Raw genomic sequence first — 26,477 nt, 5'->3', positions numbered from 1 at the left:
TATTTGCAGTGGTGATGGACAGGTTGACAGACGAGGTCAGACAGGAGTCTTTATGGACTATGATGTTTGTTGGTAATATTGTGATTTGTGGTGAGAGTAGGGAGCAGGTTGAAAAGAGCCTGGAGAGGTGGAGGTACGTGCTGGAGAGAATGGGAATGAAAGTCAGTAGGAGTAAGACAGTGTGAATAAGAGGGAGGGCAGTGGAGTGGTGCGGTTGCAGGGAGAAAAGGTGGAGAAGGTGGAGGAGTTCAGGTACCTGGGGTCAACAGTGCAAAGTAATGGAGAATGTGTTAGAAAAGTGAAAAAAAGAGTGCAGGCAGGGTGGAGTGGGTGGAGAAGAGTGGCAGGAGTGATGTGGGATAGAAGAGTATCTGCAAGAGTGAAAAGGAAAGTTTATAGGACTGTGGTGAGACCTGCGATGTTGTATGGTTTAGAGACAGTGGCATTGACTAAAAGTCAGTAGGCATAGCTGGAGGTGGCATAGTTAAAGATGCTGAGATTTTCATTGGGAGTAATTAGGATGGACAGGATTAGAAATTAGTTTATTAGAGGGACCACGCATGTAGAACGTTTCAGAGACATGGGGTATATCGGTTGGAGAATGCTGAGGATGGATCCGCCAGTAGGAAGGAAAAGAGGAAGACCAAGGAGAAGGTTTATGGATGTGGCAAGAAAGACATGCAGGTAGTTGGTTTGAAAGAGGCAGATGTAGAGGACAGGGTGGTATGGAGACAGATGATCCCTGGTGGCGACCTCAAATAGGAGCATCCAAAAGAAGAAGATTCAAGAATCAAAATTATGTAGAGGAAACAGTTACACCATACAATTTAAATCTTACTCTGAATACTGAATTCTGAAGGTATTCTGTTTAAGACAGACAAAGGTGTGGGAATTGTGAAAGAATACAGCTACAGTGGATACAGTGGAAATAATCTACACAACCCTATTAAAATTGACAAATATGACAAATCATATAAGCTCTTTTTCCACATTTAATGTAATATTAGAACAAGTGAAAAACAAATATAAAAATATAAAACCCCTCTTGACTCTTGAGTTACATTCTGTTAAAGCATTCTTTTCTTAAATACAGAACACAGGTTTTTTATATTCATAGTTGACCAACAACCCATTAGCGCCACCCATTCCAGAAACATTGCTCTACTTCTTCTAAAGACATTCATATGATTATTAAAATTTTAATTTTCAGCTGTATAGAAAAGGGCAGACTTTATTGTTCTCTTGGCAGCCTTCTTAGTCTTCCTCATATTGTCCTTTTTTGAAGGAATGTCCTGTTCTTGGTCACCTTGGGGCCTCATCTTTGCCACTTGATGATATTGTCGATCGATAGCTTTTCGCAGACCTTTGGCTCAGATGGATGAAAAAATTACCATGTCAAGATAATCCTACAGAAACAGTTGATCTATTAAAAAAATTTTAATAAACATATTCTCTTAATTGATGACAGGAGTCTGTAAAAACACATTTTGAAAGAAGTGCACATTTATGCAAATAGGTTATTGTTAGATTTTAATGACTTGTTCTTCGCTTCCCTATTGGTTGCTCTATTACAGAAAAAATACTTGATCTTGGATTAAAAACCATGCAACTGTATCCGGGGAGTGTAGGCTTGTTATATCCGCTGCTGTCAGGGCAACAGTTTAAACAAACAGAACAAAATAGTAAAATGGGAGGGCTGGACAATTCTATGATTCAGTAACTCTCTAAAGTCACTATGATTAAGTCTTGTAGTACAGGGTCTTATTGTAGACTTAGTCTTATTGCACATACACAGGGGAACGTGCCTGTCCAAAGATGGAGAGCAAGCGCTATTCGTGTTTCAAGTGTATAATTATGCTGTCTCTTCTAAACAGCAAGGATGGTAAACAGAAAAGCTGCACTTGCCATTAGAAAGCGCTTTTGTTCTACTCCAAAAAAATGTACTGTACTGCTGCTTGTTCATTCATGTCATTTGTACTTCGCCTGGACAATGTTTGCTTAAGTCTTTTTATTTCTATTCTTTCCTCCAAAATCAGTGTTTAAGAAACAAATTCATATTGTTCATGTTTGGTACACCAATTATTTTACTTCTTGAGTGCCTGGTATATGATTTCTGATGATTTTTAGAAGATCTGCACTAGAAAGAAACCACTACCAGCTTCGATCATTCATACTACCAGCTTCAAACATTCATACTGTATTAAACCTTTCTACATTGTTGATGGTGTTGAGTTTGGTCAGGATTATAAAGATTAATAGCACAAACAAAGTAATTTGTTAAACACTGTGAATGTCTTCATGACAGGGTTGTGTTCTAGTAGTGGAGGGTTGTGGTGTGTAATATTTGTTAATCAAAACTTCTGCACTCCAGTGTACTATGTTGCAGTAAGCACCTTTATTTGTTATTGCAATCTATCAAAAAGACAACATGATAACCAAAATAGGAGTCTTCTACACCTGTTAAGTAACTAATGGCCTCATAGCTCTCTAACTGACATGCACCACATTTGAAAAGTGCTGGTAAAAAACTAAAATGACACAGCTTTAGCCAACTTTGGAGCTCTATGTACAGCCAAGATGTCTGTGGCTAACGTCTGTTCACTTGTCTTGGCATGCTCACTTTGAAGACAAATTCTGATGGACCAGGATTGAGCAGTAGCTACAATTGGTAGTGCTAGAATGAAACTGATAATAATAAATGTAACAATGACAGTAGACAACTCAGTACTCTATATTTTAACTGTATGATCAAAACTCATAGCAGTCTGAACAAAATGTGGTTTCCCTGAATTTTAGAAAAGAGCAGCTTTGTTATGTTGCCCTGTGACAGAGCATAAAAAGATTCAGAGGTTGCTCCTTTCAGGTTTGTAGCCGTCATGTCAGAGGAAAGAGCTGGATGAGTGTAGTTTAGTGTTGCACACTAACATAGACATTCAGTGTCTTAGTGGCATATACATTTTTTTAATGATTATTATTAAGAAGATCCAGTTCCCAAAATATGTCAAAAAGGGGGACCAAATGTTTAGATATCATCAGAGTCTAATAGGTGCTATAAATTGTTCTGATGTTGTGTGTTAAAAAAAATCTCCATAAAGATAACATAATCCAAAAGGCCTGAGAAGCACAACAAAATATGAGGGCTCACTAGAGAACGACAGTATTTGTAGAAAGGACAGCTGTGATAGATGCAGAGATGGTGGCAGGGCTTTCCCAGCACTTCGATATCTCCATAAGGTGTTTCTGAAACATACACTGCCTTTTCTTTGCTCTTTCCTTCTTCATCTCCACCCCCCTTCTCGCATACTGACAATACTTTGGTCCTGGCAGAGCTTGAAAGTGTGGTTCCAGAGGGATAGACTGAGTAAAAAAGCGAGAAAGGATGAGGGGGATTCAGTAACCGTGAGCCAGCATCAGGCCATCCACACAACTTTATTGTTTCAACATGCCATTCTCCATTTGTTTTCTATTAAATTCACATGGTAGCATTTTGGAAGCTTAAGCTGGTTTGGTGTGCATCGTTTCAGGTCTGCTATATTTGCTACTTGTTTTTGCAAAAACTGGACGATCTTTGAGTCTGAAAATGTTAGTGTCAAATATCAAATATTGATGGACTCTCATGTTGGATGTCCTAATAGACAAATAACCACCACACACTTTTCACATTTATATAGGACATTAGAGTTTCCTCATGTAGCTAGGGTTACGTCATAGTTACAGGGTCACTGGTTCAAGCCAAAGCTCAGGTTGCTGCCTGTGTGGTTTTGCACGTTTTCTCCATGTCTGTGGGAGTTTCCTGTAGGTTCTTTGGTTTCCTTCCACCTGCCAAAAACATGCCAGTAGGTGGAATGGTCCCTAGGTATAAATGAGTGTGCCAGTGTGTGTGTTAATGGTATCCTGCAATTGACTGGTTTCCCATTCAGCGTATATTCCCAGATCACACCCAGGACAAGCTCCACATCTGACATGACTCTGCCCAGAAGTTACTAAAGATGAATGAATAAATTTAAATTTTATTAAGAAGCATTGGTTCAATGTTATAGTATTGTTTATGTTTAAAGTTAGACAAAAATCCACAGAAGTAAAAGCATAGAGAAGAATGACCAAGAAGAATGACCAAGGTTTTCCACAACACACAGTGATTTTTTCCCCCTCCCAACTGCTTTCTACAAAACACACTAAAAATTATAACATCACACAGAATACATACATTTCTTTATTCACTAGTGGTGGACGAAGTACACAAACCATGCACTTGAGATAGAGATACCCTCAGTAAAAGTAAAAATGCTCTGTTTAAACTTTCACTTAAGTAAAGGAACAGGAGTATTTGCATTCAAATTTACTTAAGTATCCAAACTACTATGATTTATTATGGCTATAATGTCCTATTATCATTTTTGTCACAAGACTCTTTACTTTATCAACTCTTTTTTGATGTTTATGTAAGTTTATGTGAAAAGACTCTTATTCTGGGAACACCAATCTATTAATAGGGTGATATTAATGAGTCAAGCACTGATTGATATCTAATAAAATTATCATGATTCCATCTTTACAACAAAAAATAAAAAATAAAAACATGTACATAAGGCCAAAGTTTCTGTTTTAAGTCAGGGGTTTCTTCAATCATTTACTCCTCTCAAAATGTTCTGGTTGCTGTTAAACTGATGCTGAACTGTATGTTGGTGATAAGTAGATACCACCAAGCGGCAATCAAAACAAAGTTAAAACAGAGCTAGCGCTCTACCCTGATTGACGGCTTGCTTTGTGCTTGACCAGTTAAGATTTTATCCTCTTAAATAAAAAAGGAACGTCTGATTACGCAAAATCTAATGTTGAGTAAAAAGTACGATATTTGACTTTGAAATGTAGTGAAGTATAGTTGAAGTAAAAGTCTTCCCAAATGGAAGTACTTCAGTAAAGTACAGATACACGAAGAAGCAACTTAAGTACAGTAACAAATTATATTTACTTCATTACCTATCAGTTAACCTTTCTGTCAGTGCAAACTAATCTGACAAAACTTAAACTAAACTCTGTTTGTATCACTTATTGGATGATGTTTTCTGTTTTCCAAAGCTTTTGTGTGCACACTACAGTCTATTTATATTAGTATATATTCCAGGATTATTGAGAAATTCTCAAACCAGGCCATCTGGCACCAAAAACCATGCCACGTTCAGTCACTAGGGACATTTGCATTTCCTATTCTGTTTAATGTGAATATTAAATGACCTGCGTCTGCATGATTTCATAATACATAATTGGCTGACTGGATTAATGCATATGTGAGCATGGGTAAAGACATTCCTATTAGGGTAACTGGTGTATATAGCTGAACAATGAGGAGCAAATTTTTTTCTGGAACTGGCTTCTGAAGTTTTCCTGACTTTAAAGGGTGCCTTAACAAATGCAACATTTAATCTGTTTAAAACAAACCCTGCTGTGTTTTTCCCCTTTGTTGAAGTTTGCTTAGGCAGGTCGGAACAGAACACTCACGTGAGGACCAAAACAACGTCTGGCACTCACGTGAGGACCAAAACAATGTCTGGGCTGGTTCCAAACAAACTCTAGCGTGACTTGACCCTAAATCGATCCAACTGCAGGAAGTGAACCAAACATTGTATGTACAGTCCAAATCCAGTCAGTTTTTTTTTGTTTTTGGTTTGTTGTGAAACTAAACCAAACCAATAGTATCAATTTCTCTCTGAAGCACACGACAAACGGAGAACGAGTCGATGAGCTGTTCTCAGGAAAGATAATTGAAAACGTGAGAACCTCGACTTTATTGAACACTGCTTAATACATTTTTATTATTCTGTCCCAGTGTCCCAAAGATAAAAAAAAAAAAAAAAAAGACTGAATAGCAGTAGAAAAAGAAACACAGCACAATTGATAGTTTCAGTATTTCCTTTCCACTTGACAAGACTTCTTTCCTGATTGACGAGGTGAAAAACCCTGGAAAATGAGCCTCTGCTGGTGACTCCTGAATGACGTAAACCCATTAGCAAGTCCCCAAAAAATCTCCTCGAGAAATAAGCTCCTTTTAGTAAAAGGCAGACCCTCCCTGTTCTGCCCGCCAAAACCCTCTACACACCCCCAACTCACCCTGTTAAAACACATCGACTCCCTAAACACACCTGAACTGAACACGCCTACGCTTTTAGCTGTTGATTGCTTCCATGTTGCTTGAGTAAACATATGAAACAAATTAGCTCATTGTTTTTGAACTTCAGCGGCAGTGCAGGAATAACAGTCCCCGATGTGTAAAGACCTTTTCTTGATAACCTCAGAAGACACACGGGTGCGCAACACCTCATTACATGTGTGTGGAGAGACTGACAACAGGCTCTCCAGTTCCTTAACACACAGCTTCCATTCTCTACACGACTATTCGACCACTCCCACACCCCACAAACAACGGCGCATTTTCTCCATGCGACGCAACACGCAACTTTCACCAGAAAGCAGTACACTGCTGCTCTGTTCTCACTACACATGGGCCTCATTCTCTACATGTTGCTTCTAGATGAACGATAAAACTTGTTTTTGGCTAGTCGATAAGACGTATAATACTTCCTGCCTATATAATACATAGAAATGTCTAAATTCTACATAAGTTCGTACATAGCCAGGAATACACAGCTGCGATAAAAGACACAAGTACAACAATAAGGACAGTGTTGAGACCGGATTCACATCGAGTTAGTAATTTAATCCATCTCATATTTGTTTTTAATATATAAATGAACTCAAACATGACACATACACTTTAAAGAACAATATGCTGATTGCACAAAAATGTCCAAAGTAGCAGAACCATATGCAACCCTTTATTTGATTTCATTTGTGGAGCTTTCCTTGTTTTTAGTGAATACATATTTTTGCCAAACTATTAGATGCAAATTCCAAAAGTCTGAAAACCATTTCAACATGGGGCCAACAGGGAAGATGAAGATATCACTAGTTAAAAGGAATGCAGTATACATCTGTACCTACTTAAAACAAGCGTGTACATCCTTCCTCGTGCTTCTTCCAATCAGCATATGCACAATGCAAGAATAAAGAAAGTCAAAATCTGTTCGTTAAACATTAGGTGGGAGGAACTGTAACTTCTACATCAGGTAAATATTGGAAAAAGCCTAATTGAATTTGATACAGGTCCATTTAATATCAAATAGAGGTGTTTAAGGGACGTCACAGATCACATTCTTTGTTGGAACGGTGATGATCCAAAAAAAATTTTTTTAATAAAACTAAATACTTACTTTTTTCTTATACGCCAATCAAAAGGAGCAGCTTTTTTTAGCTAAAGAATCGCTGTTTTATGGACCAAACTTAATGCTCAAAGTCTTTGAGATCCCATAGTCCAGTGCGTTTCAGCTTCTTCAGTCACATCATTACAGAAGCTTCATTCATCACCAGCAGGCAGATTTTCCTCGATCCTTTTGATGAACTTCATGCGGATTTCTGTCACATTGTCTCCTCTTAGAGTGTCTTGAGCAAAACGCACGTCCACTGCCATTTGCACCTGTGAAAACATTGAGAGTGACCTAAATAGTGACAAGTATTCCTCTTCTTGTTTTTGTTAAGCTTCTGAGTGTCTATGGATGTCTCAAGTGATCCAAAAATATGAAAAATAGCCCTTCTGCTGGATTCTCGATTGGTCAAAAGGTTTTGATTCATTCTCAGAAATATCAGCATTGACAGTGATTCATTGCAAGAGAAACCACAGACATATATTAATGTCTATTCTAATGTAGAGCATTTTAGTATTTTTCTATAATAATAGTTTTAAAAAAAAAGTAAAAAAAAAGGGACTGGCTGATATGTTGATATGGAGAGCCTTTGCATATAATAGCATAGAATAATTTTGCATATTAAGTTTCAAATTAAGGTCTGTTTTTTTTTTTTACTTGCTATTACATTGTAAGTAATAACAGCAAATAAATTCCTCAGTATGAAATGAAAGTGCAAACATCATTCTTTCATTAAGAATAGATAATTTGTGATAAGATTTCAGTGCAAAATAATGGAGAGTGTGTTAGAGAAGTGAAGAAAAGAGTGCAGGCAGGGTGGAGTGGGTGGAGAAGAGTGATAGCAGTAGTGATGTGTGATAGAAGAGTATCTGCGAGAGTGAAAGGGAAAGTTTATAGGACTGTGGTGAGACCTGCGATGATGTATGGTTTTGAGACAGTGGTATTGAGTAAAAGACAGGAGGTGGAGCTGGAGGTAACAAAGCTGAAGATGTTGAGGTTTATGTTGGGAGTGAAGAGGATGGACAGGATTAGAAATGAGTTTATTAGAGGGACAGCGCATGTAGGACGTTTTGGAGACAAGGTGAGGGAGGAGAGATTGAGATGGGTTGGCCTTGTACATCGATCTTCTCTTTTGCTGAACAGTTTCCTATAACTGTACGCCCTGAAATGTTTTATTATATTTGAATTTTGCTAATGCAAGGGGAAAAAAAGGTTATTGTGCACGTTATCCACAGCAGGCTGTGAGGCAATGTTAGAGGATAGTGATAAATTAGCTAGAAAACTCAGTGAGTTTAGACACGCACAGATGCCTTCTTTGGAAACAGCGTTTTTGTAACCTGTTGTTGAACCAAAGCTGAGCTGGAACATGCTCCTTCATCAATTAAATGTCATGAAACCACGAGCTCAATTCAGCTGTGTTTATTACTGAGAGAAGTTTTCTAAGCAGGAGAGTGAAAGGATTTGATGGAGCAGTTAGAGGATCACATTAAAACTTAACTGAGAGATTATGCAGAGTTTTGTGTTTGGGGAACAAATAAAAGGGATTTAAAAGTTCACTGTGGGTTTTACTGAAAATTGCTTACTTGTGCACTAAAACAGTACACCTTCTAGCCGTTACTTGGGTCTAATTCTGGGATTTGGAAGTAGCCAGGAGTTACGGATCACAACGTTACTGAAACGCATCATGCTTGCGTTCTATATGAAATTCAGCAATGGGAAAATCGTACCTCGTTTTTTTTTTTTCTTTTTAGTTTTTCAACAAGCATTATAATGTCCTTATATATATATATTTTTTTTTAAGAGTATATGATTTTCACAAGAGAGACCCTCTAACATGGCACAAATGAAAAATCGTTACCATCTCCAAAGCTCCTCGTAGCACACCACACAGTAGGTTCGAGTAAATCAGAGTGTTATGGTTGTCTGGAAGTTCCACAAAGTCCACCAGTGGATTGCTCTCCAAGATGAGAGAGAACTCGTCTCCAGCAGGGCTCCAGTTCGTCACACTGGGGGTGATACCCAGATACATCTTAAAGGCTACCTGTGCATGAGAAACAGTAATACTCTTATCCCAAGGCATAACCCAAGTGTGACAGTTAAATGATTTTACAGGTCTGTTAGTTTCGATGAGATTTAGACGCCTAAAACCAACCGCTGTCGCCATCTCAGACGGCGGCTTTAATTGCGGATTCTTGACCTCCAAGTGGCTTTTTGAACCTTCATCAAGGGAGCAATGTTGTGTAAAAAGATTCATGATTCTGATCTGGAGCCCAGAATTGCTCTGAGCAAACATTAGATTCACATCTGACAACGTGGCTCACAGAGGAAAGCAAAGGCAGAACAGGAACAGGAGAGGAAAGAGCAAAAACACAGTCATTCTTTTAGTGTGAACTAACATGTTTTGTAGTGCAATGTTTTACAATTGGTCTAACTAACAGCACATCTGGCCACAGTCAGACATAAAGACAACAAAGACGGCAGCACTTAGGCACTGAGTCACCAACACTGCAACTGGCAGCTGAATTTACGGTAGCTTAGTAAGGATTTTACTCTTCATGCTTGGTTCAGGAAACGATAAACAGTAGACAAAAAGGGATAAACCTTTATATCCATGGCTATTGGTACCAGCTCGCTTTCCATGTGCCAACATATTTTGGAAATTTGCTGAAGTCATTTGGCTGAATCTTTGATACCTTCGCAATGACATCGGCGGTTTCTCGGAAATCTTGACACCTGCCCACACTGGAGCGAGCCAAGAAGTCCTCGATGAGACGTACGCCAATATTGTAACCCCTTACAAGAGAAAGGAAAAAAAAAAAAGAAAGATGCGGTATTACTGAAAAAATTCAATCTTTCAATTTAACTACTTATTCTCAACTTTCGTATCAACTCATATACATACATACTGCAGTAAATCTCAGAATTTCATATATGGACAAAAAAGTCAAGCTACACTTTCTCATTAAAAGGTTCTACATTGATAAATATTACCCATTCAGATTGTCTATAAAACTCTAAAATAGTGCTAATGTGTATATTAGGAACATTTTACATCCAGATAATAATAATAATAAAAAAAAAAAGCTACTTTTATACTTCTCAGTCTCAAGCTTTATCATCATAAATACATCTTGCACTATTTGTAGAAATGAAAGATTTATTATAATAATAATAATAAACTTTATTTTGTATAGCGCCTTTAAAAGGAGTTTCTCAAAGCGCTTGACATAACAGATAAAATTTAAAAGATACACATAATAATGCAAACACTAAAACTAACTATACAAAAAATAAAAACCCAATAAATAACAAACAAAGAAGTCACATAAAAGCTACCCTAAAAAAGTATGTTTTAAGATGGGATTTAAAAACACCCAGGGATTCTGCATTCCTGATCTCTGAGGGCAGGGAATTCCACAGTTTAGGAGCCAAAGAAGAAAAAGCCTGATCACCCACAGTTTTTAGCCGTGTTTTTTGGGCAGTGAGAAGACCAGCTTCAGAGGACCGTAGAGCACGTGAAGGTGTGTAGGGGGTTAACAGCTCACATAGATATTGAGGGGCCAGATTATTTAAGGCCTTATAGGTGAGAATTTTAAACTCAATACGAAAACTAACTGGAAGCCAGTGCAATTTTTTCCAGGATAGGTGTGATGTGTTCCCTTGCACTGGTCCTAGTCAGAATTCTAGCAGCAGAATTTTGTACCAACTGTAATTTACTTAGGGTAGCTTTAGGAACTCCAGCCAGCAAAGCATTACAGTAGTCTAAACGTGAAAATACAAATGTGTTGATCAACTTTTCAGCAACAGAGAAAGTCAGCATGGGACTTAATTTGCCAATGTTTCTGAAATGAAAAAAAATGACGCTTTGACAGTGCTACGAACATGATGGTCAAATGTTAAATTGGTGTCAAATATCACCCCTAAATCTTTTAGTTTAGTTTGGAATTGTAAAGCAGAGACATCCAAACTTAAGGTTACGGACTCTGCTACACAACTGATGAGGTGAACCAATAAGCATCCCTTCGGTCTTGTCACTGTTCAGACATAGATCATTTTCTGATTTACAGTTAATTCCATAGAAATTTACAGCAGTTGAATTATACATACGCTACATATGCAAAGGTATTGGGACACCACAAATTTGGAGACACACATTTGTATAGGATGTCTCAGAATGCTTTAGCTTTAAATTTCCCTTCACTTCAACTAGGAGACCCAAACCTGTTCCAGCATGACAATGCACCAGCTCTATGAAGGGATTCTTTAATGCCTGGGAGATGGAGATCTTGAGTGGCTTGCTATAGAGTTCTCACCACAACCCTACTGAACACTGGCTGGACCCCAGGCCTCCTCACCTCACCTCACCTACATCAGTACCTGACTTTACTAACACCCTTGTGGCTGAATAAACACAAATCTCCACAATATAGTGGAACATCTTCACAGAAGAGTGGAGGTTATTATAATAGCAAACAGGGACTAAATGTGGAATGGAGTGTTCAACTAGCACATCTGAATCTTGAGGTGTTCACATAACTTTGTCCATATAATATACACAGTGTGCATGCTCCTCTCTTTTGTATTCGAAACACGTTGAAATTTGAAGTCAGACTACAACAATGATAGCAATAATATCATCGAAAAAATTTTTTCAATGATTAAAAATAATATCTTTTTTTTACCTGCTAATACATAAAGATATTTAATAAGGGCTTCTTTTACAGTGTATAACATTCACTAGTCAGTGGCTTCACCTCTGGTGACTTGCAAGATGAGCGATTTCATTACTTCTATTTTTCCCCCTGACGGCAAAAACCGTCGAACAGATTCCATGATCTCAAAAAAGAAATAAGCAGAAATAGCAGACAACGATAAATCACTTTCAGCATTTTACTAGACGGTATTCTTTTCAGGGAGGTAGTGGAATTTGTCAGCGTGCTGCAGGATTGAGACGTATATTTGAATAGACAGGACCCGAGCCACACAGTTGGTCTATTCATTTTACATCATGCAGCGGGTAGGTGGTGGTCTCTAAAGGACTATAGTTGTACAGTTCACACTTTTTCTGTTAACCGCCCACTGAGGTAGACTAACACCCTAGATCTCCCAACATAACCACAGGGAGGAAGGGAGGAAGGGAGGGAGGGAGGGAGGGAGGGAGGGAGAGACTCGATGTGGACAATAATATATCTTAAGCCAGGGACTCTTTACATTTTGTATGCCTTTGGAAAAATGACAGGAGAATATTCAAACATTCACACCACAGCAGCCTTGCAAAAGTTTTTTTGTCGTAGAAAAACAAATTCCTACAATTACAAGAACTGAAATGTCTACTGGACATGACGGTAAAACCAGATGTGAAAAGAAAAAGAAAGAAATGGAGAATACAAAAACATACATTTTATCGAGCTGCTTGTTCACTTCCTCGTCGTTCTCATAATCCTTACAGAGCTGTGTGACCAGGGCTCCATATGTCAGAGTGAACAGCTCAGAATTCTGTTGAACAGGATAAAACAACAGCAGGAAGACAATCAGTACTTACAACTCATTTTCTTGTACAATGACAACAGCAATAGTCAATGACGATATTCCAGCTCCAATCAACTGCTTAGAAAATGTCTGAAAAAGCCACTAACATGGGTTACTTATCTGAAGTGCTTATATATTTTTCTGTTTTCACAACAGCACTTCAAGTTTTCTGGATAGCATTACAGACAGTAAACTGTAATATAGGGCTGCACGATTTGGGGAAAAAGTCATGTTGCGATTACTGTGGACAATACTGCGATATGCGATATAATAAATGCTATCATGGGTCCACTTGATTGGCTATGAAAAAAATTGCACACAGATTAGTGATAATGCTGAAATGTGTGTTTGTAAAACGCTAAAGGTTTTCAAAATGAATGTTTTTTTTTTTGTTTTTTTTTACAAAATGAAATAACATTTGCATTAATGTTTAAAATAAATAAATAAATAAATAAATCCCTAAGGTACAGCTGAATTAAATAAAACAATAAATAAAAACATTTTCACCAAAATAAGATATTTCAAACATTTAATCCAAACAAACAGTTTAATATACAGTATAATGTTAAAATACATGAATTCAGGCAAAATCATTATTTAATTATTAAAACATTTTTTGTTTGATGGAAGATTGCTAATGATTTGTATGGTGTGGGAGTGGAGTATTGTGGTGGTGGGAGGGCAGAGCTATTGGGGGTGACAATAGGAATCTTGCCCGGAGTTCCAAAAGGCTAGAAACAGCCCTGTTTATGCAGGATGTAACAGACACCAGGGGGAGGGAGAGAGAGAGAGAGAGAGAGAGAGAGAGAGAGAGAGAGAGAGAGAGAGAGAGAGAGAGAGAGAGAGAGAGAGAAAGAGAGAGAGAGAGAGAGAGAGGGAAAGAGAGAGGGAAAGAGAGAGAGAGAGATACCAGGCAGAGCTGATGGTGTGTATGGAGATATGTGTGGGAAAGTGGAGGTTGCCAGGTAAAGGCGAACCAATCCGCAAGTGTGCGTGGGTTACGGGTTGGCGTCGAAGAAAGATGTGCGTTACCGCAAGTGGGTTTGTGTGCGAGTACGAGGGAAGGAAAGTGACGGGGCAAAAATGAATAAAAAAAATAAAAGAAAGTTGTCTGTATAACAGTCGTCTCTTTCTTCCAACCTGGAACCAGTAAAAATCTGTTACAGATTCGTCATATTGCCACCTGATGCATCAACTTTAATTAAGTAAACCCTGCAGTTCCTCTCTCTGCTCACTGTTGATCATCGCAAAACTAAAATATCGCCATATAACAGAGGTAGCGTTTTATGGCTACCAGTTCAGTGTTGGACTTCTCAGCATCCTTCTTCGCCTGGTCTCCGCGCTGCACACCAGGAAGTCACGTGACCACACGCCACAAATGCACTGCGAAACTGAGACTATCTGGTCTTTTTTTTGTTTTGTTAGCGGCGAATCTTCAAACTGATCTCAGAAAGCGTGCACACACACACTTAATTATTTCATCAAAACGTGATTGCGATACGATAAATCATGCAGCACTGCTGTAGTAAGAAAGGAAACCACATAGTTCTCTGCTCAGTTCTGCATTTTTGATCATGATGGTTTTTTTTTTTTGTCCCCCCCCAACAGACCACTAAACTAGACTGTCACTAAACTAATCAGACGGAAGAGGCTAAATCTTTAAAGGTCTCTGAAAACGTATAGTACATCAGTTATATAGTAAATATTTTACTTATAAACATACATACATGCAATATTAGGCCTGCAGTCAGCTACAACAGAGGATCTGCTATAGATGCTGTGATGCATTATGTTTAAAATGCTGGACTACAGCCATTTCTTGTACATGTTCTTTTACAGCTGATAAACATATATATATATATTATCAATATAAATAAAGTTGATTCTCTGAATTCACTGCGCTACTATAATCATACAGGTTGATAAATATCTCCAGGACCACACCCTGAATGTACCCAAGACGTTTCCTGACTGTGCCACCTTGTGGTAAACCGTCACAAGTTTTCCCCAACTTATTTCACTTGACAAATTTATACTAGTTACAATTGTGTTTTTTCAGGTAATGTCACAAAGAATGCTAAAAAGAAAGAAAGGAAGAAAGAGTGCTAAAAAGAAAGAAAGTAAGGAAGAAAGGATGCTAAAAAGAAAGAAAGGAAGAAAGAATGCTTAAAAAAAGAAAGAAAGGATGAAAGAAAGCTAAAAAGAAAAAGAAAGAAAGCTAAAAAGAAAAAGAAAGAAAGGTAAAAAGAAAGAAAGAAAGGTAAAAAGAAAGAAAGAAAGGTAAAAAGAAAGAAGGAAAGAAGAAAGAAAGCTAAAAAGAAAGAAAGAAAGAAAGCTAAAATGCTAAAAATAAAAAGAGAGAAAGAAAGAATGCTAAAAAGAAAGAAGGAACGCTAGATAGATAGATAGATGATTGATCGATCGATCGATCTACAGTGGGACCATTGAGAGCATCTTGAGCAGCTGCATCACTGCCTGGTTTGGGAACTGCACCGTCTCGGATCGAAAGACCCTACAGAGGATCATGAGGACGGCTGAGAAGATCATCGGATTCTCTCTCCCTTCCATCATGGACATTTACACCACACACTGCATCCGCAAAGCCAACAGCACTGAGGATGACCACACACACACACTTCTCCACACTCTCCACTTCTCCAAAATCTGGTGGAACTCTTCTCCCATTGGGAACGCGGTTCTGAAGCAGTCACTGTGTGACTGATCTGTACAACCCGGACTCAACACACACACACACACACACACACACACACACACACACACACACACACACACACACACACACACACACACACACACACACACACACACACACACACACACACACACACACACACACACACACACACACACACACACACACACACACACACGTACTCACTGCACACGTCCAGGAGGTACGTTGTTTCCTTTCACATTTCACTGCGTCAGCTATATATGGTTGAAATAACAATAAAAGCTTCTTGACTTGACTTGAGATAGATATTGCAGTTAAGCATCTATAAAAAGTGCAAACACAGTAATCCCCTGTTTATCGCTGTGGTTACGTTCCAAAACCGCCCGTGATAAACAACAAACCGCGAAAAAAGGAAGCCACCCCAAAAATGCCTTTTCTTTTATTGTTTAAGCTGTAAATCATCCTCCCACACACTTTAAACACACACAAATAAAACGTTTGCAAGAATATAGCACGATGAATTTTGTGTACATTCGTACAGTACAGTATATAGATCTGTATTAGCGTAGCCTCTGCATAGCTTCTCTGCTTGTTTATTGGTTAAAGTGTCCTATGATGTCAGAAAAAGGCTGAGATACAATTAGTTGTGCGGCAAAAGGCAATTCCGCGATAAACCGGGGGCACGAGATTCGAAGTGCGGTAAAGTGGGGGATTATTGTTGTAGCAATTAAAGACCTTTCTGTATTTCTTATGAACTTTAAGAGAAAAAAAATTCAGATAAAGCTGCTATAATGTAACTGAATTACAGAAAATAATTCTTAATAATTCTTCTTTCGGCTTCTCCCATTAGGAGTCCCCACAGCGGATCATCCGTCTCCATACCCCCTGTCCTGTACATCTGCCTCTTTCACACCAACTACCTGCATGTCCTCCCTCACCACATGCATGAACCTCCTCCTTGGTCTTTCTCTTTTCCTCCTTCCTGGTGGCTCCATCCTCAGCATTCTCCTACCGATATACCCCATGTCCCTCCTCTGCACATGTCCAAACCATCTCAATCTCTCCTCCCTCACCTTGTCTCCAAAACGTCCTACATGCACTGTCTCTCTAATAAACTCATTTCTAATCCTGCTCATCGTCGTCACTTCCAACTAAAACCTCAACATCTTCAGCTCTGCTACCTCCAGCTCCACCCCCTGTCTTTTACTCAATGCCACTGTCTCTAAACCATACAACATCGCAGGTCTCACCACAGTCCTATAAACTTTCCCTTTTACTCTCGCAGATACTCTTCTATCACAAATCACTCCTGCTATCACTCTTCTCCACCCACTCCACCCTGCCTGCACTCTTTTCTTCACTTCTCTAACAATAGGTTGAACATTAATAAAAATAAAAATAAATTATATATATAAAAACATTATTATTATTATTATAAGTTGGCCAATTTCTGTAGTATAACAAATTACATTTGAGCAAGGTTAATGCTGCCCACAAATGGATATTACTCTAAAATAAATCATGTATAAGCTTATTAGGATATGATTATATAATATTAATAAAACAGAATGACTCAAGCTTTCAAGTTCTTTTTCTGTAGAAACAATTCAAATGTGATTTGGCACCAAAATTTCCCAAAATGCATCAGATAGTATGTGAATAAAATGTTTTATTCTGAATTGTACTTAATGTTCTCCTGAATGTAGACTTCTATGAAACACTACTCATGAGACAAGTTGAGGGGTCAGTGCTCCGTTAATCTGCTCTGAAATCATGAAACGTAAATCGTGTATCTACTTGCGGTTTCTGTGGGTATATTATAAAAGATCCTTCTCTTTATTGGACATCAATGATGATCAGTATTTTCAGGGTTGTTCCTGAGCATGTGCAGAAGTCTTGAGTATCTGTGCGGTTGTTTCAGATACACTGAAGTCCCGTAGGTTTGAGTGAGTGCAAGCAACCTCCCAAACACAACAAATATTTTTAGGCCAAATAGTTTATGCAAAAAAAACGGCAGTATGACTTATAAAGTATCATCAATGTAGACTAACAGAGAAAGAGGGGCAATATGCTAAAAGCAGTATGTCATGTAATCCATCTACAGCAGTGGCCCCCAACCTTTTTTGCGCCTCAAACCGGTTTAAGGTCAGACAATATTTTTACGAACCAGCCTTTAATGTGTGGCGGATTAATACAACAAAATAAAATGATACGAGCATAAAAACTGGTCTTTTCTAAATATAATATTAAACGTGAATCCTCTGTGTTGTTTTTTGTTCATTTTGCTCGCTTGGGGGTTTGAATTTAGCAGTAATGTATTATGTGTTAGCGGCCGGAGCAGCCCCTTTAAGAAGGTAGCGGATGGAGGGAAGACATGTGACATGAGGCATTATCACATGCATCAAGAGTGAGTCATAGACAGATGTGGCGGAGAGAATCCAGTAATTTTCCAAAATAAAACATTGTTCAGAATCAGATAATAAATAAAACAGAAATAATGTAAGTTATGTTTTCTTTGTGTGCGGCCCGATACCAATTGACCCACAGACCGGTGCCGGTCCGCGGCCCGGGGGTTGGGGACCACTGGTCTACAGTATTTAAAAGCAGTAAAATAAATAACTTTAATAAAACACCATTACAGTATTTAAACTTTGTTTACCATAATTTTGCACTTTTATTAATGACTAAACTTTAATAGCAAATTCACGAATATGCAAACGTCCCACCTGGAAATGAAATGTGAAACCCGACTGTATATACACTGTATGGAGAAAAGCAATCGGACACCTGATTTTCCCAGCCATACGTGGTTCATCCAAACTGCTACCACAACGTTGATGGCACACAACTGTATAGGACGCCTTTGGGTGTGGTAGCATTACAGTTTCCATTCACTTGAACTAGGAGATCCAAACTTGTTTAAACATGGCAATGTCCCCTTCAACAAATCCAGCTCCATGAAGATATGCTTTACATGGGCTAGAGTGGAAGAGAGTGTATTCTCTCCTCACCTCACCTACATCAGTACCTGACTCTTGTGGGTGAAGGAGTCAAAATCTCCAATTCTCCAAAATCTGGTGGAACATCTTTCTCAGAAGAGTGGAGGTTTTTATAACAAAAATGTGGACTAAACGTAGATTGGGATATTAAAAAAAAGCACATATGGTCAGGTGTCCACAAACTTCTGTCCCTAAACTTTAAGTGGTGCCCTGAGATAAACTGGTGTTCTATATTGAGTGGTGAATGAAGATGAATACGTTGCTGTTTATGTCTTTGTAAAATAAACTTTTGTACTTAGTATATTAATATACACAATTGTTAAGATGTTAGTCAGATTTTGCCATTTTATACTAATCAACCTACCAAGAATTTTCTCTCTTGTAGTACACATGATTCATATGATGGGATTAGTGCAGGGAAAACACACGCGTTAATGATCGTAAATCTAACTGAAGTTTCTTGGTGAAATCAAACCCGGCTTCCTGGATTTGGGCACCATCTTGTGGTCCACATCTTGTGGTCCACAAATGCAATGAAACAGACCGAATCACTCAGTGGCCAGTGGTACACCGAACTTATCCCTACACACTTTCATTAAGTGCACAATTACTGATTTTAACCAAATTGGGGGGGAAAGAGACACTTAAGACCTCTAGTGACCACGTTATTATGGCGACGGATCATTTTCAGCTCTGACATGTTACTTTGTAGTTTTATCTTTTGAGTGCTGAAAACTCTTTCGCAGAAATGTATTAATCGGTGGACCAGATAGGTACTAGATCTTTTTCTGGCACAATACTATTTATATTCAACCATCACTGCACCCTTTCTCAGTTCTGATCACAGCGCTGTAAACTGATGGATATTTTTGGCTGGTGATTTGTATCTCAACCACTGCACCTGAAACACTTGTGGCATCACTATTTAAAAAACAAAGTCACAATTTATTTATAAAGCACAAATGTTGACCAAAGTGCTAAAACAAATAAATATTCAAATCAGGTTTATTTGTCTAGAGTTTTTAACAACAGACACTGTCCCAAAGCAGCTTTATAGAAATTTGAATTTATAGGTTGGTCCCTATAAAAGTTTGCCAGTGGCGTCTGTGGCAAGAAAAACACCCTGATAGTATGAGAAAGAACCCTGAGAGACCCACACTCAGAAGCTCATGCTCATCTGGGTCATGCAGAATTGCCATTTATTATACGTTTATAAGACATGACTTGAAATCGTTTAAATTCGGTTTGGGACTTGATGTGGAACCGCAGGGGTTCTCTAGTTTTATTTTATTCATTTGGAGTTATGTACACTGTTAAAGAGTTTAATTCTCCCAAATGCACTCCTTTAGGGTTTAGGGGCCGAGTATGGCTCTTGATGACATCATGAAGGTTGGAATTCCTTGTATGGGCACTTCTCATGGAAGAGTGCATGCACACAGCAAGAGCACCCCATCAACGTGCTTAATTTATTCATTGCTCGAGAACAGTGTCTCTAAAGAAGTGTGTTTCTGGATGTGAGCGGCACGTGCTCGTGACTCTTTAGCTCCGCCCACATCACGACTCCAGGAGCTCGGCTGTTTTTGGAGACAAACGTAAAGCAATATCTCCCCTTTGTAAATCTGATAGGACTCTTTGGAGATATGAAGGCTGCAAAACTACTCTATGGCTACTTAAGATTAAGAGGAGATTAAAACTGTGTGTTATTTCCTCTTTGAAGCAGAAACAAAGATAACACCAGGATGGATGAGAATTTAGAAGAAACGAACACAGATAACCATTTACGAGTTTGGAGACATCACGGGGGCCAAAGACTACGACTTCCATCTTTGATTCATTCAGATTGAGAAAGTTATCTGCCAACCACAACATACTACACACAACACAACACCAAAATCTGTAATGATTCTGTGTTCAGGATGCTCCAGGGCATAACTGACTTGGCTTAGTGGTGCTCCATGGTTAGTGGTGGGTCATTTTTGATAAATATTAAGACAGAGAGGTGACGAATTATGCATAGAGGACGATGAGCTGCAGTGAGTGATATATGCTGGTGCTTACTCATCTCCGACCTCTATTGAGCCCATCAATGAATCCACTTCAGTTTGCCTACAAACCTGGCATTGGACTGGAAGATGCAGTCATTTTCCTCCTAAATAAAGATTTTCACACCTGGAAAAGGCTGGAAGCACAGTAAGAGTCAAGTTTTCTGACTTTTCCAGTGCTTTTAAAACGATCCAACCTGCGCTCCTGAGGGATAAGATGGTGTACATGAAAGTAGACTATCATCTGTCTACCTTGATACTGGATTACCTCACAGACCGACCACAGTATGTGAGGAATCGTGCGCTCCTGATGGATAAGATGAGTCTGCAACACCGGAGACCTGCAGGGAAAGGTTCTGGCCCTGTTTCGCTTCACAGTCTACACTGCAGACTTCATGTTTGGCTCAGCAACCTGTCACTTGCAGAAGTTCTCTGATGACTGATGCCATTATCGGCCTGCTCACCGATGATGATGATGATGATGACAGAAAGTACAGAGGACTGATCCAAAACTTTGTGGACTGGTGCCAACGGAGCTGCCTCCAGATAAACGCAGAGAAAACCAAAGAACTGGTGGTGGATTTCCGTAAGCACAAACAAACTATTACCACCAGTAAACATTCAGGGGAAGGACATTGTGAGAGTGGACTCTTACAAATACCTGGTTGCTCATCTGAACAGCAAACTGGACTGGACAGACAACACCGAGGCAATTTACAAGAAAGGACAGAGCAGATTCTTTCTGCTGAGGAGACTAAGATCTTTTGGAGTGCAGGGAGAGCTAGTGAAGACCTTTTTTTGACTCTGTGGTGGCCTCGGCCATCTTCTATGGTGTGGTCTGCCGGTGCAGCAGCATCTCTTAAGCAGAAAGGAAGAGATTGGACAAGCTGATTAGGAAGGCCAGTTCAGTCCTGGGGATTCCCCTGGACACTGTACAGGAGGTGGGAGAAAGGAGGATGGTAGCTAAACTATCATCATTGCTGGAGAACGACTCTCATTCCCTGTATGAAACAGTTTTATCTCTGAGCAGCTCCTTCAGTGACAGACAGTCTTTTCTCCCTGCTGCTATTTGACTTTACAATCAGTGCTGCTCCCAGTGAACCAGTCACCATAATACACACTGTTAGTGTTTTTAACTGTGCAACAATAACAATAACTAAGTTTTCTATGCAGTTAACATACAATACCATTTATTTAAAACAATATTACCTATATTTGAAAGCGTAACTGCTTATTGGTGGGATCTTATTCTTTTGTATTTATACACTGTAATGTATATACTTAGACATATATATATACACACATACAGTGAGGAAAATAAGTATTTGAACACTCTGCTATTTTGCAAGTTCTCCCAATTAGAATCATAGAGGGGTCTGAAATTGTCATCGTAGGTGCATGTCCACTGTGAGAGACATAATAAAATAAAAAAATCCAGAAATCACAATGTATGATTTTTTGTAACTATTTATTTGTATGATACAGCTGCAAATAAGTATTTGAACACCTGAGAAAGTCAATGTTAATATTTGATACAGTAGCCTTTGTTTGCAATTACAGAGGTCAAACGTTTCCTGTAGTTTTTCACCAGGTTTGCACACACTGCAGGAGGGATTTTGGCCCACTCCTCCACACAGATCTTCTCTAGATCAGTCAGGTTTCTGGCCTGTCGCTGAGAAACACAGAGTTTGAGCTCCCGCCAAAGATTCTCTATTGGGTTTAGGTCTGGAGACTCGCTAGGCCACGCCAGAACCTTGATATGCTACTTACAGAGCCACTCCTTGGTTATCCTGGCTCTGTGCTTCGGGTCATTGTCATGTTGGAAGACCCAGCCTCGACTCATCTTCAATGCTCTAACTGAGGAAAGGAGGTTGTTCCCCAAAATCTCGCAATACATGGCCCCGGTCATCCTCTCCTTAATACAGTGCAGTCGCCCTGTCCCATGTGCAGAAAAACACCAGATGCTACCACCTCCATGCTTCACAGTAGGGATGGTGTTCTTGGGATGGTACTTATCATTCTTCTTCCTCCAAACACGTTTAGTGGAATTATGACCCCAAAGTTTTATTTTGGTCTCATCTGACCACATGAATTTCTCCCATGACTCCTCTGGATCATCCAAATGGTCATTGGCAAACTTAAGACGTGCCTGGACATGTGCTGGTTTAAGCAGGGGAACCTTCCGTGCCATGCATGATTTCAAACCATGACGTCTTAGTGTATTACCAACAGTAACCTTGGAAACGGTGGTCCCAGCTCTTTTCAGGTCATTGACCAGCTCCTCCCGTGTAGTTCTGGGCTGATTTCTCACCTTCCTTAGGATCATTGAGACCCCACAAGGTGAGATCTTGCATGGAGCCCCAGTCCGAGGGAGATTGACAGTCATGTTTAGCTTCTTCTATTTTCTAATGATTGCTCCAACAGTGGACCTTTTTTCACCAAGCTGCTTGGCAATTTCCCCGTAGCCCTTTCCAGCCTTGCGGAGGTGTACAATTTTGTCTCTAGTGTCTTTGGACAGCTCTTTGGTCTTGGCCATGTTAGTAGTTGGATTCTTACTGATTGTATGGGGTGGACACGTGTCTTTATGCAGCTAACGACCTCAAACAGGTGCATCTAATTTAGGATAATAAATGTAGTGGAGGTGGACATTTTAAAGGCGGACTAACAGGTCTTTGAGGGTCAGAATTCTAGCTGATAGACAGGTGTTCAAATACTTATTTGCAGCTGTATCATACAAATAAATAGTTTAAAAATCATATATAGTGATTTCTGGATTTTTTTTTTTAGATTATGTCTCTCACAGTGGACATGCACCTACGATGACAATTTCAGACCCCTACATGATTTCTAAGTGGGAGAACTTGCAAAATAGCAGGGTGTTCAAACACTTATTTTCCTCACTGTATGTATGTATGTATGTATATATATATATATATATATATATATATATATATATATATATATACACACATATACACATATACACATACACACACAGGCGATCAAAATTAGAGAATAATTTATAAACAATTGAACAATTCTGAAATAATGTCATCTTCACTGCTCAACAGTTGAAGGAGTTTTTGTCCTGTCTATACCATGCTACCAGAACACCTTTTCCACAAATTAACAAAGGCATTTAAAAAAAAAAAATCATTATTTTCCAGAAAACACACTGATCAAAATTAGAGAACACTTTTAGATACCTCCCAGTTATTGGTGGTAATCTGGCACCTGGTGCTAATTTCCTTGATTTTCTGTCAACCCCTATTTAACTGGCAGCCTAACTTCCAGTTTCACTGACTCTGCAAGATAGTGGGCCGTTCTAAAGTGACTGAAAGCCTCCGGCAGCAGGTTGTCCAGATGAAGGCCAAAGAGATGACCCTATCAGCCATAGCAAGACAAGTTGGTCGTTCCAAATCTGTGATTTCAAGAATATTTAATCTTTACAACATCACAAACTCATTCAAGTCCGCCAAGAAGGCTGGTCGTCCAGGGAAGACAAATACAAGAGAGGACAGGATACTCCGGAGGATCTCAATCGTTTCCACCCTGCAGCTGGTATTGCTCACCAGTTCAGCACTGAACAGGTTAAGGATCTGTCTCGTCATACAGTGTCTCAACGTTTAAGAGCATTTGGACTGAAAGCCCACTCTGCAGTGACCAAACCTCCCATTAGGCTAGACTAAGCATGTTGTGTGGACAGAGGAGAACTGGTCCAAAGTTCACTTCAGTGATAAAGTTTAATTTATTTGGGTCCGATGGGAAACATTATGTTCGGCGACAAACTGGAGAAAGACTGAACCCAAAGTGTGTAAAGAAGTCAGTGAAAAGTGAAGGAGGAAGTGTCATGGTTTGGGGCATGTTTTCTGCAGCAGGAGTTGGGCCTCTTATACAGTTACATGGCAGAGTGAATGCAAATGTTTATTAGAATCTTCGTCAACAACATATGGTTCCTTCCATGCGTTCATCACCCAATCAGTCCGCGGTGTTCATGCAGGACAACGCTCCATGTCACACAGCAAAACGGGTAAAGCAGTTCCTTGAAACTGAAAACATTGAAATAATGACATGGCCTGCCCAGAGTCCTGATCTCAACCCAATAGAGAACCTCTGGAAAATCCTTAGCGACAGAGTTATTGCCGAGAAACCCATACACATATGTATGTGTGTGTGTGTGTGTGTGTGTGTGTATGTGTGTATGTATGTATGTGTATATATATATATATATATATATATATATATATATATATATATATATATATATATGCACATGTCTTTTTGCTGCTGTAACACAGAAATTTCCCAACTGTGCGATGACTAAAGAGATTTTATATATATATATATATATATATATATATATATATAATCTTATTCTTGCATACACAAGACGAGTGGAATGTAAGTGTAGCTGATAAACGTGTTTGTCATCTGAGAGTTTGCAGTCTTTGCTCTATTATATAAAACTGCAACAAAAACACAGTGGAAAGTCAAATAATCTACAGTATTTTCCAGAATACGTGCAATGATTAAACATCTGTCGACAGAGACAAACAATTATAAACAATGACCAGTTGTAGATGGTTGTAAACATCAGGGTGTCGCTACAGGGGATAATAAATCAATATTACACACAATTGAGAGTTTCTACACAATGATTACTTCGTCTGCAGGTGGAGGATTTTGCTTTTCAGTATCTAAACCCCCCGATAATGGAGCTAAAGCTGCCCTAAGACACATGACAAAGCCACTCACCATCTTCTTGTTATCTGTGGTTCTGTTGGACTGCCTGGACATGGTGTATTGCGTTACAGCTTTTGTGCTCGTAGGTTCCAAGATATATTTTATTAACCTGCTCTTGAAATACACTGATCGTGTTCCTGTATCGCTTTCAAACTGACTTCCTGGTTCACTTCCGCATCGCAGAGGTCATGGGTTCGCCTGGGATTTGTAGTTTGTAGCGCGCACGCCGGATCTCAAAGATGTGCTAAAAAAGAGAACACCGTCTCACTGAATAAACAAACAAACAAACATACACAATAATATTAATAATAATAATAATAATAATAATAATAATAATAATAATAATAATAATAATAATAATAATAATAATATTTATGTGGTGGTCATTTTATTATTATTTTTTATTTTATACATTTAGAGTTATGTACACTATTAAAGTGTTGCTCATGCTAAACATGGCCAAACATAAAAAAAGATTGTAATAATAATAATAATAATAATAATAATAATAATAATAATTAATAATAACATTAATATTTACATTGATAATAATAAAATAGATAAAGAAGTAATAATAAACAAATTATTAAATAGGAAATAATAACCAACCTACCCATAAAACTATAATAAAAATACACACGTTAATAATTAATAAATATATAAATAATAACCACTAATAATAATCATATTAATACTTCAGTCACAACAATATTATTAATCATTATATTAATATTAATTAAAAAATAAACACATGTATAATAAATTAATAGATACCGACAACAACAACAGCAATAATAATAAATCAATCAATCAATCAATAAACAAACTAACAAACAAATAAATAAATCAATTCCACAACTCTCCAAAAGATGGCAGTGTTCGCCAATACACAGGATACAGGCCTTAGTGACGTTTTGTTCACAAAAGAGCCGGTTCCCTATATATGTGAGTCGTTTAGAAGGTGCTCACATATATGAGTCGTTTTCATCTTAATATCAGCAGATGTAGGCAGCCCCGAAATTTGCATTGTAATTTAATTAAAACATCTCCGTTATGTTAGCATGGATGCGTTTATCTTTATAAACTGCTTTATTGTGGTCAGGGTGGAAGAACTGCTTTTTATTCTTAAACCGAGCCAAATGACCTGACTTTCTAACAAAATTTCCATTCCCATTCCCATGTTGTAGGAATCCCATCCCTTATAATGTGG

At 38.6% G+C, this 26,477-nt stretch overlaps 1 protein-coding gene across 1 annotated transcript; it reads right to left on the bottom strand.

Moving 5' to 3' along the window:
• Nucleotides 1-6,694: 6,694 nt before the first annotated feature.
• trappc3 (trafficking protein particle complex subunit 3) lies at nt 6,695-25,461 on the bottom strand. The gene is made up of 5 exons (XM_083523849.1): nt 25,280-25,461; nt 12,658-12,755; nt 9,953-10,052; nt 9,118-9,300; nt 6,695-7,531 (listed from the first exon to the last, which is right to left on the bottom strand). Exons 1-5 carry the CDS (start codon nt 25,319-25,321, stop codon nt 7,412-7,414), a joined length of 543 nt encoding a protein of 180 aa, XP_083379975.1. The 5' UTR covers nt 25,322-25,461; the 3' UTR covers nt 6,695-7,411.
• Nucleotides 25,462-26,477: the final 1,016 nt, after the last annotated feature.

Source organism: Silurus aristotelis (assembly GCF_946808225.1).
Source record: "Silurus aristotelis genome assembly, chromosome: 21".
In the NCBI taxonomy this organism is placed as follows: Eukaryota; Metazoa; Chordata; class Actinopteri; order Siluriformes; family Siluridae; genus Silurus; species Silurus aristotelis.
This window is presented reverse-complemented; position numbering and strand designations above follow the sequence as displayed.

What these genes read in the sequence shown, in the direction of transcription:
- trappc3 (XM_083523849.1), bottom strand. Translation starts at nt 25,321, where the DNA reads ATGTCCAGGCAGTCCAACAGAACCACAGATAACAAGAAGATG. An exon ending in CCACAGATAACAAGAAGATG is followed by an intron (nt 12,756 to 25,279) that starts GTGAGTGGCTTT and finishes CCTGTTCAACAG; the next exon opens with AATTCTGAGCTGTTCACTCT. An exon ending in TACGAGGAGCTTTGGAGATG is followed by an intron (nt 7,532 to 9,117) that starts GTAACGATTTTT and finishes ATGTTTTCACAG; the next exon opens with GTGCAAATGGCAGTGGACGT.